Consider the following 25,395-nt stretch of genomic DNA (forward strand, 5'->3'; position numbering starts at 1 on the left):
ACTAAGATTACAAAAATGGTCCCAGTTTGTGAAAATGCTTTTAGCTAAGGGATTTGAGACCGATTGCAAGTTCTATGATAACTAGGCTGTCAAAAATAAGTGGCCAACTATTCAAAACTACATCCAATAGTGATCGTAGAACAGATTGTTTGTAAGCGTTTCGAAAATGCTAAAATTGTGTATTTTTTTTAAATTCGCATAAAAAGGCTAATATGTTCTTGATTCAAATGAAAACCGCTCTTTCATGAAGTGTCATACTAATATTCTTAAGTTTTGCATTCGTTTTGCTTAACTGATTAACAGAAATTATGATATTTCGTTTAGTTTGTGGTGGGTTACGCACTATCAAAGTTACCCGCATTATCAAAGTTACCCCGTTTTACGGTATGTCGTAGATCTTGCACTATCAGAGTTACCCGCATTATCAAGGTTACCCCGTTTTACGGTACTCACAATGACACTTCACAATCACAATGACACAATCACATTTTTTCAACGCTCATTACCTGATTAACATTACATATTATATGTGATGTGCTAGATTTAAGTTTAAATAACTGTTGTTGAATTTTATTTTAAGTTGTATCTTTCACTTGATTCTATCTCCCACTCTTAATCTATCACACTTAAACTGTTCGTCCATATCATTCGCTAGAACCAGAGAAAAAATATTTAATGATTAAGCTTTTTGGCTAGTTAACATAAATTTATGAGTACTACAAACAAAGATTTACATGGAATTGCAGCTACGATTTTCCCAAGATTATCTTAATCAAGGTTTTTGAGGAAGATCTTCAGAAGCACTTTTGAAAAATCTCTAGAAATATGGATAAATATGGCAAAAGAGCTTCTGAAGATAAAATAAGCCACAGGTTTCGAGAAACAAAAAAAAACGCAATATTAAAGATTTTAGAAAATTAACTCTTTTAAGAATTTTTTCACATGAAAATATATAAAAATTTCTAGTTTTTAAGGAAATGTTAATATGTTTTCATGATTTTTTTTTTCAGAGTTTTATATTTTTTTCTGAAAAGTTGATATCTTAGGCTTTTATTCCATAAAAAAAGCTTGGAAATCGGTTAAGCTGTTCATAAGTAATGATTTTTGTAAAATAAAAAATCTAATGTGCTGAGACCTACAGCGTGTGCTGATAAAAAATGACTGATTTTTTTTCTAAAAAATATATCTCATAAACTAAAAAACATACATCGCTGAAAATTTGACAGTAAACGTAAAATTTTCTGAACTTTCAAGGAAAAGTGAGAACAGCGATAGCCGTTTTTGTTCCGAGGCCATCAAAACACGAAAAAACGGAAGTTTTATGTTTTTCATGAAAAGTCAAAATCTTTAGCTTTCATTCCGTCCAAGAAATTTAAAGATCGGTCAAGCTGTTCAAAAATTATGATTTTTTTTAAATGAAAATTTAGCAAAGTCGCGATTTTTCTGGTCACTCTATTTCGGAAATGATCACCCTAATAAAAAAAGATCCAAAAACACGTGTTTTTTTATTTCGGATTTTTCACGGAATTCGGTGACCCACTAGGTCGGGTTTTCATGGAATGGCTGTTAGAGTGGTTCAAAAAATCGTTTTTGCTCCACATCGCTCATTCGATTCTTAGGTGTATTCTTAGTAACCTGTCAAAATTTGAGCTCATTTGATTAAAAACTGAGATTGCACAAGCCGTTTAAAGTTTGTATGGAAATTACTATGGGAAAACGTCTATTTATGGTCAACTTCCTCTAGGTTTTCCCAACGATACCTAGAGACCAGTCTAATGCAAGTATGTGTAGCTTAGTGTAATAGCTTTCAACTGGTGGTTGAAGTTTTAAAAACGAGTCACCCAAAAATTAGTTATTGATTTTTCTTTAAAGTTGGAAAGTTCAACCATGATCTTTGAAGTTTATTACAGGCAACACTTCTCAACGAATTTTGATCGTAGTAGCTGAACGATGCACTTTTGAATGCATTTCTGTGTTTTCGGTTTTTTGACATATTGCTGTTTGCATTTGGGAAGCAAATCTAGACTAAACGTCCTCCAAATGCGGTTACACAAAACAATCAAAGGACACCTAGCAACAATTAAATAAATCACCGCCGGCCTAGCAAGAAAAATCTATCTTTGACATCGCATTTCTTGTGAAATATCTTACCGCGTTTGGTGTTCCCGCATTTGATGTTTGCATTTCAAACGCACACAGCAATATAATGTTAGCGACCATCATCTGCGTGAAGTTAGCGAGTTTGTGTGATTCCCACTCTACTTTATGTGTATCTATCTCCGGGAGGGGATTCGATCTAAGGTCTTCGGCGTGAGAGGCGTGTGTTCTCACCACCTGAGAAAGACTCGCGAAGAGGAAAAATATCAACGTCATATGCAGCCCAGATTCCCCTCTCACGAAACGTCAAATGCAGCCCACCGTTTTTATGGCTGAAAAAGTGAAAAGTATTGTGTTCAAAGTAAACTGTTATAAAAAACCTCAGGCGGTGGAGCAGTTGCTGATAAATCTAAGCAGAAGATTGATTATTTCTAATGTCTGCTACGTTTGCTGGCATGAAATTTCACTCAAACGGCTATTTATGATTCGATGTGATGCAAACTCAATCATTTTTTGCTGAGAGGTTCATGTGAGGATTTGAACAGCATGCGCATAATAGCTTAGCTTAGCTTAGCTTAGACTGACTACACATATCAATGGTTGCTATTCCGTGATTGACCGAAGTCAGTGAAAATGCACAAAGAATCAACTAGAAGTTCGGCTGGGATCGGCCATAATCTTCTTCAGTGTGCATAATTCAGTGCCTCTATTTATACAGGGTCAATAACGGCGCCGGCCACGTCCTTGCAGTCAGGTGGGATTGGGGGAAGGAATGTTAGTGTGTAACCTTTGCTATTTGGAGACCGTGTTTGCCTCTGCATCTCCACAAAGGTTACTGGGAGGGATGTTTGTTAATGGGGAGGATCGTTGGGTCTCAGGATTCACTTTGATAAGCGATTAGACCATGATAAATAATGATTTGTGAGATATATACATGCTTATACGTAAATATAATATTTTCATTTGATATGAACAATTTCTATGTAGAGGAAAATTATGCCGACACTTGAGGTGACGAACCATTCAAAGTTTGTTGAACAAATACCTAAATGTAACATTCCTACAGCTGTCAGTACGAAAGCATGTGTTATTATATTTTACTCATTTGAAAAGAAACAAAAAGCTCGATTGGTTGGGACATCATAGAACACTCTTATTCTTATGCCGACACTTACAGTGGCGAACCATCCAAAGTTTGTTGAATAAAGTGAACCTTTCGCAAGTCTACACTTGTAGTGTCGAACCATTCAAAGTTTTTTTTTAATTACAAAAATAAAGGTATATAAGAGGTGTTCTGAAAAAAAAATGTTAAACATAAATAAATCATGAATCAGAGTTTGTGTCGACACTCACAGTGACGAACCATCCATAGTTTGTTGAAAAATCATATTTACATCCCACCATTGTAATGATTGAATGTGCAGTTATACATATTTTATAGATTAGAAATAGTAGCATGAAACGAGCTCACCAATTGATCCGTTATCCTTGACTGAGCAGCCACAATCCACTTTCGGCTTCACTCGTTTGCTCGGCTATAAAAAAGCACTCAGGAAAAAAAAATAAGCGCGCGACCCAAAAAGAATAAAAAAAGAACTGTTCGGGCTTTCTTGACGCACTGCCCAGGAGCAAGCGTCAAGGTCGAAGGATCAAACAGAACTAACCGATCGCGGCACTTTTTCAGTTACTCCAACCGAACTCACCGATCACGCCACTTTTTCACTTACTAGACCAACGCGCGACATGTTTGATCCTGCCCTCGTCGCTCGCCCCGGCAAAAGCAAGTGTCAAGGTCGAAAGATCAAACAGAACTAACCGATCGCGGCACTTTTTCACTTTCTTCAACCGAACTCACCGATCACGCCACTTTTTCACTTACGAGACCGACGCGCGACATGTTTGATCCTGCCCTCGTCGCTTGCCCCGGGAAAAGCAAGTGTCAAGGTCGAAAGATCAAACAGAACTCCGATTTGAACAGCATGCGCATAATTGGTATAAACACAAAGTGGAATAAGAAAAAAAAACTCAGCAATCACAGAAAAAGAAGACCGTCTTCGCGAGTCTCGTCTCAGCTCACCACTACACTAGGTCCGTTCCCATCTCAATCAATGATTTCCGTGGCTGATTGAACAACTTTGCCGAAAACGCTTTCTTTACAAGACGTCAGGATTCTGAAAAATCTTGCCAACAACTGCTCACTAGCACCGCCTGATGGCAGAATCTCGAATCTGTTGGCTGGAATAATGATAGCCTCTGGGGCTATCTTCGGCTACTGAAGCAGTTTGCCGAAGATTGAATCTTTCTAAGTGTTTAAGTTCCTGATATATCTACAAAACAAAAGTTCCATGTTCACTAGCGCCGCCTGGTGGCAAAGTTATGAATCAACTAGCTCTAATAATCATAGCCATTGATTTACTGAAAAACATTGCTGAGGACGCCAACTTTCTAAATAGACAGGCTCCTGAAATGTTTTCAAAAGTAAATGTTCATGCCTACTAGTGTCACCTAGTGGCCAAATTCCGAATTAAATGATGTACCATCAGATTACACTCCACTTTCAGAACAACTTTTTTCAAGACTCCAAGTTTCGAAATGATCTGGATTTGGAGATATGCCGATTTCAAATTGTGGTCTAACCGAACCGTATATAGTGCGTCCATTATTATGTGACTTATATTTACATTTGTTGATTTTACCGCTTTATAAAGGGCAATACGGGGATATGGGGTAAAATGGCTCACCTCATTAAATCATTTCCAGAACGTTTCAATTTGTATTCCTCGCCAAACGATGTAAAAATATGTTTCACCAAGAGTTGCCACCACAACCCTGGACATAAACTCACTGATTTTTGCTTGATTTTCCGGTGAAATCCAACATTTTTCTCCTTTTTGCCCAAATATTAAGATATCCCATGATTTCATTAAGTAATAAGCGTTTCCATACCACAGAGCAAACTCATGGAGAAATATGGTTGCTAACTACTAGTTGTTCATACTAAATGGCATTCTACCCCATCCATTTGGTCATTTTGAACCACCCCCATTTTTCAACCAACTTTTCTACACGATTTAAACCCGTTAAAAACTTAAATTTGGGAAATGTTTTCATTATGGGAGCTAGCAAATATTGTAAAGTTTCTGTTAGGACTTCGAATGGCGTTAAAATACCATATTTTTTTCTCATTAGGAGAAAACGACACAAATCCTTAAAGTGGTATTTTGCACCATTTGACCCTACTCTCAACAAGAACCGTCGAGTACTGTTCTTAAGATGATTCTTGAGGAAAACATTTTAGTTTGGTGTCGATAAATGTCTTTACTGCAAAATCATAGCATATAAATCTCGTTCCGAGATGAGCCAGCCTCGGGCAGCAAATCTCGTTAATAAAGATAATAATAATAATAATAATAATAATAATAATATAAATCTCAACTCTTGTACAAAGTACAGCGCGACAGCCCGAAGTTTAATGATGTATATTGCCCATAACTGTATGTTTGTTATATTCAAAAAAAGTAGGCATTGAGTAAATGGATAACCAAGTATATATTTCATAGCAGTATGGGAAAAATATATTTCTAAAAATTTCCAAGAACTCATAACGAGATCAATCAATTATTACCAAATTGTTAATTGGAGAAAATCACAGTTGATTTTATAATAAATTTTTTATACCATTACTGTAAAATTGTTATAGGATTCTTTGAAGTCATTTCTGGAGATAACCTGAAAAAAATTACTGGTTCAATGCTTCGCGAATCCTAAACAAAAAAATAAAGAAATTCCTTGAAAGATAATAACAAAATAAATTTTCATCCATTTATTTTGCATTTATTTATTATATATTTATTATTTTCCACTTGAAGGAAATTAGGAAAGGGCCTAAGATGTTTAATGAAATTGTTGAAGTAAATCATGAAAAAACGTAAGTGTAATACCTGGCGAATTATACAAGGATGAATCTGGTAGGTAGTTAATTAAAATCTTAGGGGATTTTTTAGTCAGGTTGTCGGAGATTTCTGTTAGGTCTCTTTTGATTCCATCTTGGTCTCGTTAAGGTTCCTGTTCGGTTTAATACATAGGGTGTCTAAATTTCCTATTATTATATACTTTGTCGCTGTCAATTTCATGAAGATAAGTAATTTGTAAAATAATTGGCACACAAATACTGCAAAACAAAACAGTTAAGTGGATTTGCGTTGATTGAATATCATTCGGCGCGGAATAAGGGCAAAGAATGTTTTGGATGTTTCATAAAAACCCTGTGTGTTTGAAAAACTGTGAATATTTCATTAAAATCGATCCTTAATTAACTCAGATATAATCCTCTCAAGTAAACCATTTTGTATTAAATATCGAAGAAGTAGCAAATGTATTGTCCCATGTTTGCACTTTCATCATCAATTTTGGTAGAGGAATCGCTCACGAATGCCAACACTCGATGTGTGTATGGTAACGGACGGGCGCATATGTGTGTGGTGAAATGCAGCACGTGGTTACGTAATGGGAGCGAATTCCGATTACGGTCGTTTTCGGCTAATTTCGGATGGAAGAGCTTTTTTTCTGGGATGGTATTAATGATTGGAATGTGGTTGACAATAAGGGGTCTGGTACTCACCTTCAGTTGATCCGCCGTTTGTGCCGATAGTAACTCCCTGCACATAGACTGGTTACCAGCCTCGACAGCAAGCAGGAGCGGTATTTTGCCTTTCTGTAAAAAATTATTCCTTACAATCTCTTTCCATGATGCAATCTGCCTCTTCTGTCTTTTTCTTCTATTCAAAGCGACAAAATTGGTGGCGAGCTTGTGAACTTCGACCCGGTTACTAGGAAAGGCCACGGTCCCACCCCGCCGTGACGGAGACGGGCTTTTACCAACCGAAGCACGCTGTTTACTAGCACCGACACCTCCAACGCCAAGTTTCACCGAACTGTTCTTACGCGTTGTACTATTCTTGCGAGCTGTACTGTTCTTCCGCGGTCCAGCGGGCTCATTTACCTCTGAGTTGACCACTGCGGCTGATAGCATATCCAAGGTGGGTGTCCTGGAACCCGCATCCGAGACGGAACCCTCCGGAGATTCACCTCCCATTGTGGCAGCCGCAGCCGCGAAAGCCGAAGCCTTGGCCGGATTAAACTTCGCATATTTTGATTGTACATTCTGAAAACGCTTTGCGGTATTAGACATGGTCCGATCGTACCAACTGTCATATTGAAACTACTGATGCGCGCAATTCTGCTTCGTTTCACTTGAGCAAAACTACCCAACCAATTCCGATACGATACGGTTATTATTATACACATTGATAGCGCAAACCCAGAGAGGAGACCTCGTCCTGTGGGGAAGGACAAGGACCGGGCGGACATAGGCGGAGTGGTGCACTATAACAACGCAAAGCGAATCCTATCCAAATCATATCGCCCCAACCAAACAAACAGGTTCGCAAACCAAACCCGGAGCCATCGTCGGTCGTCAGTCCTCGGAGGTGCACGGGACAAAGTCACGGACGGCGATGAAAGGTAGGTTTTTATCCACCGACGCCACACTAGCGAAATATTGCCAAAATATGAGACTTATCTCCCTACGGGAAAGTCGAACTACCTTTACACTTCAGAGCTAGATTCAGCGGAAACTCGAATGCTCTTCCACAATACGTAAGGTAAGAACGGATATTCATATCATCATTTGGCTTCGGAAGGTACCAACCCATACTACCACTACTATCACCACTACCGGTACGTTCATTTTCTTCGTAGTGGCATTCCAATAATGCTCATTGGAAATTTGCAATAAAATAAAGACAAGCAAACTCATGAAGCGGGTAAAAGCCCATGACGGAAACTCGCGGCGGCTATGGTGCCAAAATCAACAATACACAACAACACCGATGACGACTATGGAGATATCTCCGTTTCGGTAGTTTCCGACCAACCCCAGTAATTTTTTTGTTCTCTTCGTATGATTGTTAAGGTTGTAAAGAACGTTGAACTACGATGCAATCCTATGAGAATAACAATACTTTAAAGAGAGTATACTGTGAAAAAAATGGAACAAATTGGTGCAACCATTTTTGAGTAAAGATCATCTACGTTTTTGGCCAAAAAATATTTGAAAAACGTGAACAACAAAATATTATAATTTTGAGATTTCCTGAAGACAAACAAACTGATTTGTATGATTTTTTTTCGGAGAAGCTCCTTCCTGATATTGTATAAACACATTTTTTCATAAATGCATTAAAAACAAATTTGGTAAATGTCAGTCCCCAAGGAATATCGAAATATTTTCGAACCGAGATGACCAATAGTCGACAAAAACTCTAAAAAATAGCAGAGTTTCTTGAAAAATGATTCTGAAGTATCAAGAAATAAAAAGTTATTTGGGTATAATTGTTTTTCTTTTCTTTTTTAATGAAAAATGAAGCTGCTATTATGTTCTTGATGATCTTGAGAACTTTTTTGTGAGGCGCTGCCATTGTATGAATCACATTTTTATGAACCCGTCGTGAATCATCTAGAACTAGATACATAAATTCACCGTGGAAGCAATCGAAAGAATTGCCCCATAAAACCGAACACGTTTCACACACAATATTTCATCCCTCGATGAAAGTAAACCACACAGATATACACGATTTCGCAGCCCGATATCGTGACGTGGTCTAGACGCGATTCCATAGGCGCGTGACAACAGCGAGAAAACTTTTCACAATGTTCCACTTTTCACCCACTTTGACATTGCTTTTGTTGGATTGTTTGTTCGTTATTTTATTCTCACACACAAAAGAATACTAGAATCAATTACCAACCTCATCAAGTTGCAGTACATCGCTTCGATTGATTCGCAAATGGGATCGCGTTCGCAGTCGCATCAATGCGAACAGGTGGCTCCAAATGAACTGACCTGTGTTGGAAAACCAGGTGGTCACTTGAAGTAATGGGTCAATCAAGATAGCGTCTAATTATAAATTGCAACTTTAATGCGGCAATCACCCACCTACAAACCTGCAATCTAGATGTAAAGAAGAAATATTTTTCCATCCACTTCTTCAAGGGAAATGGACTTGAGGCACGGAATTGTTCCTGATTATACAACATGACGTTTAATTGCAACATCAAAAAAGTCTTGGTGACTTTTTAAATGACGAACAATAATAAATAACTAAATGCCATTTATGTTGAACGGAGATTGCAGCCTTTGATCTATAAGTAATGCGTCAAAAGATAGATGTAAAGAGCCACTTTCTTTTTTTCTGGATTCTTCGCGGACTTGTGAAATGAAAATTCCCAAGGTAGCCTAACAGAGCTTACAGGAAGAAACTAATAATTTCTGGACTTTCTTGAATCGCAAGTCGGCAGATATGTAAAAATTAGGCATTCAGAAATGGAATGGGAAGATTTGTGCGTTTTTGCCTAATTTTACAGAAAAAATCGTGCTGTATCATTAGTGCAACTAAAAGAGCATTGGAAGCATTACCATGAGCATGAGCATGATTGATCACCCGCATTTGCTGCTCCGTTATTGCAGGAACAGCTGTACTTCCACAGGTAACCAACAGACGCTACTCGAGATCAGTAGCATCCTCAGTAAGTACTGGTGCTTTCATTGTTTTAACAAACAATAACGGTGTCGGCTCGTACGTACCTATTCCGGACAATTTGAGGATAAGTGGAATATGTTAACTTGTTACTTGCTTTATGGAAGCCGAGCAGTCCTCTGAACTACTTTTGTTTGGGTAAACACTGAAAATATAATTTGAAATGAATACGTAAGCATATTCTTACACGGATGACCAAACCGATGTCATGGTTACTACTTTAACCAGAAATGATCGTTTCTTTGTTCGCTCCACAGATGCAACAGATTTAACGGATCAAACACTGAAAGATCATTGGAAGATATGTTGCAAACTGATATAATCTCAATTATCAATATCAACTAAAAAATCTTGGTCAATTGTTCAACGTACAGAAACTTTAGATATTTCACTGGATGTTTTCAACTACTCTGTATGCACTTTTAGTGTTTTCGACAAGACTTTTTTCCGAAATTCTCTAAAAATTAGAAAAGCCTACTACAATTCAGCCAAAAACTTCTACAGAGTGTGTTACGGGAAAATGCTCAACGGACCGTCAAGAATTTCTTCAAGTAATGCCTAGAGAAATCAAGATCATCATCAGCTACTGCCAGCAGCACAACACTCGTGTGTAACAAGCGAGCTTTGTTGAGGATGCGCAAACTCAGTGCACGATGCGGCCGGTCTTGAACTAATATATGGATTGTTCCAACGATTCTTTAGGACTCTTTCGATAGTTCTCCATCCATATTGCGGTAATTTATCAATAAAAAATTCTACATGTACATCTATCTGTAGATATTATATAGGAATGATGTCACTACGTGTTGGATAATGAGTAGGACAATCCTTTGACCGTCCTACCCAAGTTTTTTTTTGTGTAATCTTTAATTATAACTACCCAAACAAGCAAAATGTACGTATAGAGCGGTTCCACTCCAAATCGGTAAACGATGAAACTCGACTACCTTGGATTCAAATGGAATTTTGCACATAGTTTCGATATAATAGAATAAGTTTTTTCCACTGGTCTTCTTCTTCTTCTTCTTTCTGGCGTTACATCCCCACTGGGACAAAGCCTGCTTCTCAGCTTAGTGTTCTTATGAGCACTTCCACAGTTATTAACTGAGAGCTTACTGTGCCAATGACCATTTTTGCATGCGTATATCGTGTGGCAGGGACGAAGATACTCTATGCCCTGGGAAGTCGAGAAAATTTCCAACCCGAAAAGATCCTCGACTGGTGGGATTCGAGCCCACGACCCTCAGCTTGGTCTTGCTGAATAGCTGCGCGTTTACCGCTACGGCTATCTGGGCCCCTTTTTCCACTGGTGGAGAGACCATTTAAAATCAAGAGTAACTTCTGATAAGGGCGTAATATTTTTAGCATCACCATTTAAAAAAAATGTACCTCGGAAACCGTTTGTTATAGAGAAAAAGTGTCTGAGGAGGGATGGTAGACAATCAAATAGGCTTTGTAAAAAAATATACACTGAAAAAAATACCTTTATTTTCATGAAAAAATCAAAATTAAATCTTAAAACACAAATTGCAAAAAATAGGTATCTTCGATTTTTTTCAAATTTTTTCTGTAAAATTTCAATGTAAAACCAGATGTTTTAAGCACAGTTTCAACATGGCGCAATCTAAAATAAAAAAGTTTTTCTAAGAGCAACTTTTGGTGCATTTCTGAAAATTCAATTTCTGGCCGTAGAAAAGACGTTTTGATGCTGTAATATGATTCTTCACCCAATTCAAACAATTCAAAATGCTAATAACAATGATCTTCCTAAAACTAGCCGTTTTCAAGATATTTAGGATTCAATTATATAAATATCATAAAACTTAAGAAAATACGCCCGTTTCATAAGTTACTCCAGATGCTCCACCAACAATGTTACGTTTATCTCTTTCCACATGAATATCCCATGTTTTAAGGGCAGTTTCAACATGGTGCAATTTAAAATATAAATATCCCAATATAAAAATAAAAAAAAAATTGCGACCTTATGTCAATTTAAATCAAAGTACGATATTGACGTAGAATGGCATTTTTTTGCCACTGCACATGGTAAAGGGCCATGTGATGCCATTGGTGGCACATTGAAAAGGATGGCAACTAGAGCAAGTCCAGCAAGACAGCATGAGCATCCAATCACTAATGCAAAAGCTTTGTATGAGTGGGCTAGTAAGCGGAGAGAAGAATACCTGACAAAATTGTCATTTTGTTTTGTGTCACAGGAAGGTTACGAACAAGGATCAGAACTAAGTAACATACATAGGCTGACCATAAGCCAACCAGATAAAAACGGGACAGATAAAAAAATAAAAACGGGACAATTTTAAAAGACATAGATTAAGCGATTGTGCTACTTTTCCTCGAATTCCAGTTATCCGAATGGCCCGTTTCTCCGAATTCATTTCCCCGAATGACCCTTTCCTTTGTAAAGCAATGCAGCTCAAAAAAGTGCAATAATAGTCTTTATCCAAGCAGGCGAAAAAAGCTAAGTAATAGCAATCTTGGATACGGACATACAAAAGTGATAGTAACTTGAAAGATATAAGAGATAAAAGATCCGAAAATAATATCTAAAATTTACTCCTGGAATACTATTAGCATATCATATTTAGCTTTTATAAGATCTCACCAATATCAGCGAGTTATTCCTTAGATCTTCCAACATCAAATTTAGCTATTGCTCAGAAGTTCCAGGAATAATATTTTGATATTATCTTCAGATCTTTTGTCTCTTATGTCAATCAAATCAATAGCTCGATTTAATGGTCAGAACTTTGCTTCTGCTCATGTAGTGAGATAGTGTTAAGTTGGAAAAATCGATAAGCTACCAAAGAAGGAGATATTTGATCATTCTCGACTAATTACATGTTGTCAAAAATACATATTGTTCACCACCTTGAAATGCGAAAGGTTATGACAATTATGAGTGTTAGAACTTTTCAGAGAACTGAGCTATTGGCGTAAACGGGGTTTTCGGGGAACTAGCATTCTGAGAACGGGCGTTGGGAGAACGACATTCGGGAAACCGCCATTCGAGGGAAAGTAGCAGAACCAGATTATGCAATCCCAAGCTACATGTCTGTATGATTCAATAAAATTCACTTAAGAACCTTGAAGCGCATTCATTGATTTCCGAAAAGCAGTTTTTTTTAAGAATTTCCTTAAAAAAATCGTTACACTTTTCAATTTTTCAATTTCAAACTTCAATTTTTCCGATATTTCTTTATTTTATTGAAATATCCACTTTTTAAACAGTTAATCCAATCAATTGCGTATCAGAAGCAGGCTTGATAGAAACTCCTCTGCGATGAAAAGAGGAGGCGATTTTGCCGTTTTTCTGAGGAGAAAAAAATAAACTCAAAATTTGCAACACAGATCCTCAAGTGATTCAAGTGAGAGTGTAAAAAAATGCGTGGATTTTTTCAGGTACTCTCTCTCTCGTTGCGATGCTCACCATCACTCACCATTCAAACGAACTCTTGAGTCTGCCGCCCGAACAGACAGTCCTCGGGGAGTTGTGAGAGCACCCTTTTTTGATGGAATTTTACTCGGTTGTGTTTTGTGCTACATCTTCCTCGCTCATTTTTCGTTGCTTCTTTGCTTAGCATTTTTTCGCTCCCTCGCAAAGAGGCAAGGGCAGCACGCAGCTCTAGAGTATGTCACCGAACTCTGATGATGTTGAGGAGAATTATCAAGCCTGATCAGAAGTAAACACATAGTTGTTCTTTTTCATTTTAGGTATTATATGAATAATTATCTTATGAAGATCCGTATTTTGAAAATCCACAAAAATTTGGCATAAATATGAGTAAAGAAACGCAAAATGTTAAGCAGAATCATGTACGGATCAAGTTTAACTGTGTTTGTGAAACTAATAATTGCTTGGAAAATAGATGAGTAAGACAATAAACTCTGAAATATTTCTAAAACTGTTTGTTATGTTGTTATTTTTATTTTTTTCACTGGTTTTGGAAATTATGTGCCAATTCTCTATTTCCCAAAATACGGGACAATTCGAGCATTTTCCATAAAACGACGGGACAGCCCGTCGAGGGGACGAAAACGGTACTGTCCCGTTAAATACGGTACGTATGGTCAGCCTAAACATACATCAACAAGCAAAGCTAATTCCAGGAACACAGAAATTTCATTGCTTTGTACCCATTTCCGAAAACAAAATCGCAGCAAAACTGTATTCAAGTGATGAGGCAGTAAGCTATTATAATGTTTATAGAAAAGTAAAAACATAATCATATAAGTTGACATTTCAAATCTGTTCTATACAAATATATATTGAAACAGATAAAAATATTAAAATTATGTACAATAATCGTGAGAATAAATGAATAAGGTTAAGAAGTGTAAAGGCGTTTTTCCTTCTTCCCGTCCTTAACATCATTCATATTATCATCTTCCATCGTAATACCACAGACAAACAGAAGTAACACCTAGAACATTTTTCACAAAATTCTCTCGACCACAAATACTACCACCATCTAGTGAGCTTATTCAACGAAATAACTTTCTGTGCCACATGTCCAACAGGTGGCGGTAGTGTGAAACGTCAAACACGAAGGAAAGCGACGCGCGCGCCTCTGGTTGTGAACTTGACAACTGTTGTATTTTAAACTGATCGTTAAATTCGTGGGCGATGGAAATTTATCCAGTGTTACGTCTGTTTGTCTGTGGTAATACTTATATTAATTCTCAACAATATTCCAACAATCATCCTGTATCTTTCGGACAGTTCATCCAACCGTCTAAATGTCAAAAAAAAAGTAAATGGGATATTAATGTGGGAAGAGATTAACGTAACATTGTTGATGGAGCATCTGGAATAATGCAAGAAACGGGCGTATTTTCTTAAGTTTTATGATATTAATATAATTCAATCCCAAATATCTTGCAGCGGTTACTTATAGGAAGATCATTGATATTAGAATTTTGAATTGTTTTTGGATAAAAAATCATATTGCAGCATCAAGACGCCTTTTTTATAACCAGAAATTGAATTTTCACAAATACACCAAAAGTTGCCCTTAGAAAATTTTGTTTTTTTTTTTATTTTAAATTGCACCATGTTGAAACTGCCCTTAAAACATGGGATATTCATGTGGAAAGAGATAAACGTAACATTGTTGGTGGAGCATCTGGAGTAACTTATGAAACGGACGTCTTTTCTTAAGTTTTATGATATTTATATAATTGAATCCTAAATATCTAGAAAACGACTAGTTTAAGGAAGATCATTGTTATTAGCATTTTGAATTGTTTTTGGATGAAGAATCATATTACAGCATCAAAACGTCTTTTCTACGGCCAGAAATTGAATTTTCAGAAATGCACCAAAAGTTGCTCTTAGAAAAACTTTTTTATTTTAGATTGCGCCATGTTGAAACTGTGCTTAAAACATCTGGTTTTACATTGAAATTTTACAGAAAAAATTTGAAAAAAATCGAAGATACCTATTTTTTGCAATTTGTGTTTTAAGGTTTAATTTTGATATTTTCATGAAAATAAAAGTATTTTTTTTTTCAGTGTATATTTTTTTTTACAAAACCTATTTGATTGTCTACCATCCCTCCTCAGACACTATTTCTCTATAACAAACGGTTTCCGAGGTGCATTTTTTTTAAATGGTGGTGCCAAAAATACATACGCCCTTATCAAAAGTTACTCTCGATTCTAAACGATCCCCAATTATATGAGATAATTTTCGTCTCATATACTTAATACATCTGCGCAGTTTCATCCAAATCGGAATGGTACATGTCAGATTTCAGCATTTTATGGACGATTTCGCGTGGAACCGCTCTATAACAAAATTACTTTTTGCGTTTTGCGAGGCTCACGTAAAAGATGACACGAAAAGGCCTTCTTCGTACAAAAGTGGAGACGATAAACGTGCATATATTATGTGATGAAAAATGGCATGCAATGCGAGTGTATTACGCTATTACGCGAGTGAATTACGCTTCTGGTTATCTGTGTAAACTTCAAATAGAAAATCAGCTTCATTCGATGAAAAACGACTGAGAAACTGTGTTGGAAGAAAAGTGGTCGGTGTCTAATAAAAAAATTGACTGTAACTGATTTTGCTAAAGAGCATATAATGCTGTGACAAAATTTATCTGCTTAATTCGCTGAAGGTCCTATCAGAGCGGGCGTCGGTACCGTTTGTATTTAACGACAGGGAGCACTTTGATAGATTATGGCGGAGAAGTACAATCCATCAATCAAAACCAGATAAATTTGAGATTCCGTTTGCTGTGGTGATTTCTTGGGTGTCCGGCCATTTGGCCGAATTACGAATCAAAATTATAAAATTGCTACAACGCTGATGTGTAAGATTCTTAGGTGTTGCCCAATAATTGATCTGTTAATTAATTAATTGACTTATGAAGGGACGTCATGTTTGCCACTATATAAGTCACGGTGCTCTCCTGACCGTTATTATGAAAAACATATCTCCATAAAATATGTGCTCACCAGTCGTTTCGTATGACTAAACTGCGTGTCTGGGCAAAATTAAAGAAAAATCGTAGGGCCCGTGGTGGTTCATTTGCCGTTATGATTAAAAATAATATTTCATCGTTGATTGAAATTTCAGTTATTTTGTAGTACACCTAAACTTCACCTCCAGACTTATTCTTGGAAAAAAATCCTATTTGATTTCGAGTTACGCCCTTATAAGCCCTTGATAAAAAATGCATCTTTATTGTCGGATCTGTTACTCTTAATGCGCTGAATCAGAGCAGGTACGTTGTTACAATATACTTTTGGTACATTGGCATATTGCACCAACGGGATATTTTCGTCTAGAAATTGAAGTGTGTTCGCAATATTGAGTTATCGAAAAAATGATTTTGAGTTTTTACCTTTCGCAACTTCACTCAATTCTATGACACTAAACATATCGTCAAAGTGCGAGTTCATCTTCACAAGCTTGTTTTTAACTCCAGCTTCAAAACGCACGCCGCCACGTTTACATCCATTCATTATACCTAGTAATGCAATCAAAAAAGAAAATTTTATAAATTCTTGAGATTACTTGTAGAACTAATAAAATGCTACCCAGAGACTATGGAGATATCTCCGTTTCGGTAGTTTCCGACCAACCCCAGTAATTTTTTTGTTCTCTTCGTATGATTGTTAAGGTTGTAAAGAACGTTGAACTACGATGCAATCCTATGAGAATAACAATACTTTAAAGAGAGTATACTGTGAAAAAAATGGAACAAATTGGTGCAACCATTTTTGAGTAAAGATCATCTACGTTTTTGGCCAAAAAATATTTGAAAAACGTGAACAACAAAATATTATAATTTTGAGATTTCCTGAAGACAAACAAACTGATTTGTATGATTTTTTTTCGGAGAAGCTCCTTCCTGATATTGTATAAACACATTTTTTCATAAATGCATTAAAAACAAATTTGGTAAATGTCAGTCCCCAAGGAATATCGAAATATTTTCGAACCGAGATGACCAATAGTCGACAAAAACTCTAAAAAATAGCAGAGTTTCTTGAAAAATGATTCTGAAGTATCAAGAAATAAAAAGTTATTTGGGTATAATTGTTTTTCTTTTCTTTTTTAATGAAAAATGAAGCTGCTATTATGTTCTTGATGATCTTGAGAACTTTTTTGTGAGGCGCTGCCATTGTATGAATCACATTTTTATGAACCCGTCGTGAATCATCTAGAACTAGATACATAAATTCACCGTGGAAGCAATCGAAAGAATTGCCCCATAAAACCGAACACGTTTCACACACAATATTTCATCCCTCGATGAAAGTAAACCACACAGATATACACGATTTCGCAGCCCGATATCGTGACGTGGTCTAGACGCGATTCCATAGGCGCGTGACAACAGCGAGAAAACTTTTCACAATGTTCCACTTTTCACCCACTTTGACATTGCTTTTGTTGGATTGTTTGTTCGTTATTTTATTCTCACACACAAAAGAATACTAGAATCAATTACCAACCTCATCAAGTTGCAGTACATCGCTTCGATTGATTCGCAAATGGGATCGCGTTCGCAGTCGCATCAATGCGAACAGGTGGCTCCAAATGAACTGACCTGTGTTGGAAAACCAGGTGGTCACTTGAAGTAATGGGTCAATCAAGATAGCGTCTAATTATAAATTGCAACTTTAATGCGGCAATCACCCACCTACAAACCTGCAATCTAGATGTAAAGAAGAAATATTTTTCCATCCACTTCTTCAAGGGAAATGGACTTGAGGCACGGAATTGTTCCTGATTATACAACATGACGTTTAATTGCAACATCAAAAAAGTCTTGGTGACTTTTTAAATGACGAACAATAATAAATAACTAAATGCCATTTATGTTGAACGGAGATTGCAGCCTTTGATCTATAAGTAATGCGTCAAAAGATAGATGTAAAGAGCCACTTTCTTTTTTTCTGGATTCTTCGCGGACTTGTGAAATGAAAATTCCCAAGGTAGCCTAACAGAGCTTACAGGAAGAAACTAATAATTTCTGGACTTTCTTGAATCGCAAGTCGGCAGATATGTAAAAATTAGGCATTCAGAAATGGAATGGGAAGATTTGTGCGTTTTTGCCTAATTTTACAGAAAAAATCGTGCTGTATCATTAGTGCAACTAAAAGAGCATTGGAAGCATTACCATGAGCATGAGCATGATTGATCACCCGCATTTGCTGCTCCGTTATTGCAGGAACAGCTGTACTTCCACAGGTAACCAACAGACGCTACTCGAGATCAGTAGCATCCTCAGTAAGTACTGGTGCTTTCATTGTTTTAACAAACAATAACGGTGTCGGCTCGTACGTACCTATTCCGGACAATTTGAGGATAAGTGGAATATGTTAACTTGTTACTTGCTTTATGGAAGCCGAGCAGTCCTCTGAACTACTTTTGTTTGGGTAAACACTGAAAATATAATTTGAAATGAATACGTAAGCATATTCTTACACGGATGACCAAACCGATGTCATGGTTACTACTTTAACCAGAAATGATCGTTTCTTTGTTCGCTCCACAGATGCAACAGATTTAACGGATCAAACACTGAAAGATCATTGGAAGATATGTTGCAAACTGATATAATCTCAATTATCAATATCAACTAAAAAATCTTGGTCAATTGTTCAACGTACAGAAACTTTAGATATTTCACTGGATGTTTTCAACTACTCTGTATGCACTTTTAGTGTTTTCGACAAGACTTTTTTCCGAAATTCTCTAAAAATTAGAAAAGCCTACTACAATTCAGCCAAAAACTTCTACAGAGTGTGTTACGGGAAAATGCTCAACGGACCGTCAAGAATTTCTTCAAGTAATGCCTAGAGAAATCAAGATCATCATCAGCTACTGCCAGCAGCACAACACTCGTGTGTAACAAGCGAGCTTTGTTGAGGATGCGCAAACTCAGTGCACGATGCGGCCGGTCTTGAACTAATATATGGATTGTTCCAACGATTCTTTAGGACTCTTTCGATAGTTCTCCATCCATATTGCGGTAATTTATCAATAAAAAATTCTACATGTACATCTATCTGTAGATATTATATAGGAATGATGTCACTACGTGTTGGATAATGAGTAGGACAATCCTTTGACCGTCCTACCCAAGTTTTTTTTTGTGTAATCTTTAATTATAACTACCCAAACAAGCAAAATGTACGTATAGAGCGGTTCCACTCCAAATCGGTAAACGATGAAACTCGACTACCTTGGATTCAAATGGAATTTTGCACATAGTTTCGATATAATAGAATAAGTTTTTTCCACTGGTCTTCTTCTTCTTCTTCTTTCTGGCGTTACATCCCCACTGGGACAAAGCCTGCTTCTCAGCTTAGTGTTCTTATGAGCACTTCCACAGTTATTAACTGAGAGCTTACTGTGCCAATGACCATTTTTGCATGCGTATATCGTGTGGCAGGGACGAAGATACTCTATGCCCTGGGAAGTCGAGAAAATTTCCAACCCGAAAAGATCCTCGACTGGTGGGATTCGAGCCCACGACCCTCAGCTTGGTCTTGCTGAATAGCTGCGCGTTTACCGCTACGGCTATCTGGGCCCCTTTTTCCACTGGTGGAGAGACCATTTAAAATCAAGAGTAACTTCTGATAAGGGCGTAATATTTTTAGCATCACCATTTAAAAAAAATGTACCTCGGAAACCGTTTGTTATAGAGAAAAAGTGTCTGAGGAGGGATGGTAGACAATCAAATAGGCTTTGTAAAAAAATATACACTGAAAAAAATACCTTTATTTTCATGAAAAAATCAAAATTAAATCTTAAAACACAAATTGCAAAAAATAGGTATCTTCGATTTTTTTCAAATTTTTTCTGTAAAATTTCAATGTAAAACCAGATGTTTTAAGCACAGTTTCAACATGGCGCAATCTAAAATAAAAAAGTTTTTCTAAGAGCAACTTTTGGTGCATTTCTGAAAATTCAATTTCTGGCCGTAGAAAAGACGTTTTGATGCTGTAATATGATTCTTCACCCAATTCAAACAATTCAAAATGCTAATAACAATGATCTTCCTAAAACTAGCCGTTTTCAAGATATTTAGGATTCAATTATATAAATATCATAAAACTTAAGAAAATACGCCCGTTTCATAAGTTACTCCAGATGCTCCACCAACAATGTTACGTTTATCTCTTTCCACATGAATATCCCATGTTTTAAGGGCAGTTTCAACATGGTGCAATTTAAAATATAAATATCCCAATATAAAAATAAAAAAAAAATTGCGACCTTATGTCAATTTAAATCAAAGTACGATATTGACGTAGAATGGCATTTTTTTGCCACTGCACATGGTAAAGGGCCATGTGATGCCATTGGTGGCACATTGAAAAGGATGGCAACTAGAGCAAGTCCAGCAAGACAGCATGAGCATCCAATCACTAATGCAAAAGCTTTGTATGAGTGGGCTAGTAAGCGGAGAGAAGAATACCTGACAAAATTGTCATTTTGTTTTGTGTCACAGGAAGGTTACGAACAAGGATCAGAACTAAGTAACATACATAGGCTGACCATAAGCCAACCAGATAAAAACGGGACAGATAAAAAAATAAAAACGGGACAATTTTAAAAGACATAGATTAAGCGATTGTGCTACTTTTCCTCGAATTCCAGTTATCCGAATGGCCCGTTTCTCCGAATTCATTTCCCCGAATGACCCTTTCCTTTGTAAAGCAATGCAGCTCAAAAAAGTGCAATAATAGTCTTTATCCAAGCAGGCGAAAAAAGCTAAGTAATAGCAATCTTGGATACGGACATACAAAAGTGATAGTAACTTGAAAGATATAAGAGATAAAAGATCCGAAAATAATATCTAAAATTTACTCCTGGAATACTATTAGCATATCATATTTAGCTTTTATAAGATCTCACCAATATCAGCGAGTTATTCCTTAGATCTTCCAACATCAAATTTAGCTATTGCTCAGAAGTTCCAGGAATAATATTTTGATATTATCTTCAGATCTTTTGTCTCTTATGTCAATCAAATCAATAGCTCGATTTAATGGTCAGAACTTTGCTTCTGCTCATGTAGTGAGATAGTGTTAAGTTGGAAAAATCGATAAGCTACCAAAGAAGGAGATATTTGATCATTCTCGACTAATTACATGTTGTCAAAAATACATATTGTTCACCACCTTGAAATGCGAAAGGTTATGACAATTATGAGTGTTAGAACTTTTCAGAGAACTGAGCTATTGGCGTAAACGGGGTTTTCGGGGAACTAGCATTCTGAGAACGGGCGTTGGGAGAACGACATTCGGGAAACCGCCATTCGAGGGAAAGTAGCAGAACCAGATTATGCAATCCCAAGCTACATGTCTGTATGATTCAATAAAATTCACTTAAGAACCTTGAAGCGCATTCATTGATTTCCGAAAAGCAGTTTTTTTTAAGAATTTCCTTAAAAAAATCGTTACACTTTTCAATTTTTCAATTTCAAACTTCAATTTTTCCGATATTTCTTTATTTTATTGAAATATCCACTTTTTAAACAGTTAATCCAATCAATTGCGTATCAGAAGCAGGCTTGATAGAAACTCCTCTGCGATGAAAAGAGGAGGCGATTTTGCCGTTTTTCTGAGGAGAAAAAAATAAACTCAAAATTTGCAACACAGATCCTCAAGTGATTCAAGTGAGAGTGTAAAAAAATGCGTGGATTTTTTCAGGTACTCTCTCTCTCGTTGCGATGCTCACCATCACTCACCATTCAAACGAACTCTTGAGTCTGCCGCCCGAACAGACAGTCCTCGGGGAGTTGTGAGAGCACCCTTTTTTGATGGAATTTTACTCGGTTGTGTTTTGTGCTACATCTTCCTCGCTCATTTTTCGTTGCTTCTTTGCTTAGCATTTTTTCGCTCCCTCGCAAAGAGGCAAGGGCAGCACGCAGCTCTAGAGTATGTCACCGAACTCTGATGATGTTGAGGAGAATTATCAAGCCTGATCAGAAGTAAACACATAGTTGTTCTTTTTCATTTTAGGTATTATATGAATAATTATCTTATGAAGATCCGTATTTTGAAAATCCACAAAAATTTGGCATAAATATGAGTAAAGAAACGCAAAATGTTAAGCAGAATCATGTACGGATCAAGTTTAACTGTGTTTGTGAAACTAATAATTGCTTGGAAAATAGATGAGTAAGACAATAAACTCTGAAATATTTCTAAAACTGTTTGTTATGTTGTTATTTTTATTTTTTTCACTGGTTTTGGAAATTATGTGCCAATTCTCTATTTCCCAAAATACGGGACAATTCGAGCATTTTCCATAAAACGACGGGACAGCCCGTCGAGGGGACGAAAACGGTACTGTCCCGTTAAATACGGTACGTATGGTCAGCCTAAACATACATCAACAAGCAAAGCTAATTCCAGGAACACAGAAATTCCATTGCTTTGTACCCATTTCCGAAAACAAAATCGCAGCAAAACTGTATTCAAGTGATGAGGCAGTAAGCTATTATAATGTTTATAGAAAAGTAAAAACATAATCATATAAGTTGACATTTCAAATCTGTTCTATACAAATATATATTGAAACAGATAAAAATATTAAAATTATGTACAATAATCGTGAGAATAAATGAATAAGGTTAAGAAGTGTAAAGGCGTTTTTCCTTCTTCCCGTCCTTAACATCATTCATATTATCATCTTCCATCGTAATACCACAGACAAACAGAAGTAACACCTAGAACATTTTTCACAAAATTCTCTCGACCACAAATACTACCACCATCTAGTGAGCTTATTCAACGAAATAACTTTCTGTGCCACATGTCCAACAGGTGGCGGTAGTGTGAAACGTCAAACACGAAGGAAAGCGACGCGCGCGCCTCTGGTTGTGAACTTGACAACTGTTGTATTTTAAACTGATCGTTAAATTCGTGGGCGATGGAAATTTATCCAGTGTTACGTCTGTTTGTCTGTGGTAATACTTATATTAATTCTCAACAATATTCCAACAATCATCCTGTATCTTTCGGACAGTTCATCCAACCGTCTAAATGTCAAAAAAAAAGTAAATGGGATATTAATGTGGGAAGAGATTAACGTAACATTGTTGATGGAGCATCTGGAATAATGCAAGAAACGGGCGTATTTTCTTAAGTTTTATGATATTAATATAATTCAATCCCAAATATCTTGCAGCGGTTACTTATAGGAAGATCATTGATATTAGAATTTTGAATTGTTTTTGGATAAAAAATCATATTGCAGCATCAAGACGCCTTTTTTATAACCAGAAATTGAATTTTCACAAATACACCAAAAGTTGCCCTTAGAAAATTTTGTTTTTTTTTTTATTTTAAATTGCACCATGTTGAAACTGCCCTTAAAACATGGGATATTCATGTGGAAAGAGATAAACGTAACATTGTTGGTGGAGCATCTGGAGTAACTTATGAAACGGACGTCTTTTCTTAAGTTTTATGATATTTATATAATTGAATCCTAAATATCTAGAAAACGACTAGTTTAAGGAAGATCATTGTTATTAGCATTTTGAATTGTTTTTGGATGAAGAATCATATTACAGCATCAAAACGTCTTTTCTACGGCCAGAAATTGAATTTTCAGAAATGCACCAAAAGTTGCTCTTAGAAAAACTTTTTTATTTTAGATTGCGCCATGTTGAAACTGTGCTTAAAACATCTGGTTTTACATTGAAATTTTACAGAAAAAATTTGAAAAAAATCGAAGATACCTATTTTTTGCAATTTGTGTTTTAAGGTTTAATTTTGATATTTTCATGAAAATAAAAGTATTTTTTTTTTCAGTGTATATTTTTTTTTACAAAACCTATTTGATTGTCTACCATCCCTCCTCAGACACTATTTCTCTATAACAAACGGTTTCCGAGGTGCATTTTTTTTAAATGGTGGTGCCAAAAATACATACGCCCTTATCAAAAGTTACTCTCGATTCTAAACGATCCCCAATTATATGAGATAATTTTCGTCTCATATACTTAATACATCTGCGCAGTTTCATCCAAATCGGAATGGTACATGTCAGATTTCAGCATTTTATGGACGATTTCGCGTGGAACCGCTCTATAACAAAATTACTTTTTGCGTTTTGCGAGGCTCACGTAAAAGATGACACGAAAAGGCCTTCTTCGTACAAAAGTGGAGACGATAAACGTGCATATATTATGTGATGAAAAATGGCATGCAATGCGAGTGTATTACGCTATTACGCGAGTGAATTACGCTTCTGGTTATCTGTGTAAACTTCAAATAGAAAATCAGCTTCATTCGATGAAAAACGACTGAGAAACTGTGTTGGAAGAAAAGTGGTCGGTGTCTAATAAAAAAATTGACTGTAACTGATTTTGCTAAAGAGCATATAATGCTGTGACAAAATTTATCTGCTTAATTCGCTGAAGGTCCTATCAGAGCGGGCGTCGGTACCGTTTGTATTTAACGACAGGGAGCACTTTGATAGATTATGGCGGAGAAGTACAATCCATCAATCAAAACCAGATAAATTTGAGATTCCGTTTGCTGTGGTGATTTCTTGGGTGTCCGGCCATTTGGCCGAATTACGAATCAAAATTATAAAATTGCTACAACGCTGATGTGTAAGATTCTTAGGTGTTGCCCAATAATTGATCTGTTAATTAATTAATTGACTTATGAAGGGACGTCATGTTTGCCACTATATAAGTCACGGTGCTCTCCTGACCGTTATTATGAAAAACATATCTCCATAAAATATGTGCTCACCAGTCGTTTCGTATGACTAAACTGCGTGTCTGGGCAAAATTAAAGAAAAATCGTAGGGCCCGTGGTGGTTCATTTGCCGTTATGATTAAAAATAATATTTCATCGTTGATTGAAATTTCAGTTATTTTGTAGTACACCTAAACTTCACCTCCAGACTTATTCTTGGAAAAAAATCCTATTTGATTTCGAGTTACGCCCTTATAAGCCCTTGATAAAAAATGCATCTTTATTGTCGGATCTGTTACTCTTAATGCGCTGAATCAGAGCAGGTACGTTGTTACAATATACTTTTGGTACATTGGCATATTGCACCAACGGGATATTTTCGTCTAGAAATTGAAGTGTGTTCGCAATATTGAGTTATCGAAAAAATGATTTTGAGTTTTTACCTTTCGCAACTTCACTCAATTCTATGACACTAAACATATCG

General features: G+C 36.4%; 1 protein-coding gene across 9 annotated transcripts in view; it reads right to left on the bottom strand.

The window, feature by feature from the left end:
- The window catches only part of LOC5575210 (serine/threonine-protein phosphatase 6 regulatory ankyrin repeat subunit B), a 275,762-nt gene that overhangs the window by 103,404 nt on the left and 146,963 nt on the right, over nt 1–25,395 (bottom strand). For 8 of the 9 annotated variants that reach the window (XM_021846207.1, XM_021846200.1, XM_021846199.1 and 5 more), the window contains one exon: nt 6,719–6,811. In XM_021846207.1, the coding sequence (XP_021701899.1) occupies nt 6,719–6,811 (93 nt within the window). Of the gene's footprint in view, nt 1–6,718; nt 6,812–7,099; nt 7,520–25,395 lie in introns of those variants that run through there. The other variant, XM_021846203.1, reaches the window with a different exon arrangement.

This window comes from Aedes aegypti, chromosome 2 (assembly GCF_002204515.2).
Source record: "Aedes aegypti strain LVP_AGWG chromosome 2, AaegL5.0 Primary Assembly, whole genome shotgun sequence".
Taxonomy (NCBI): Eukaryota; Metazoa; Arthropoda; class Insecta; order Diptera; family Culicidae; genus Aedes; species Aedes aegypti.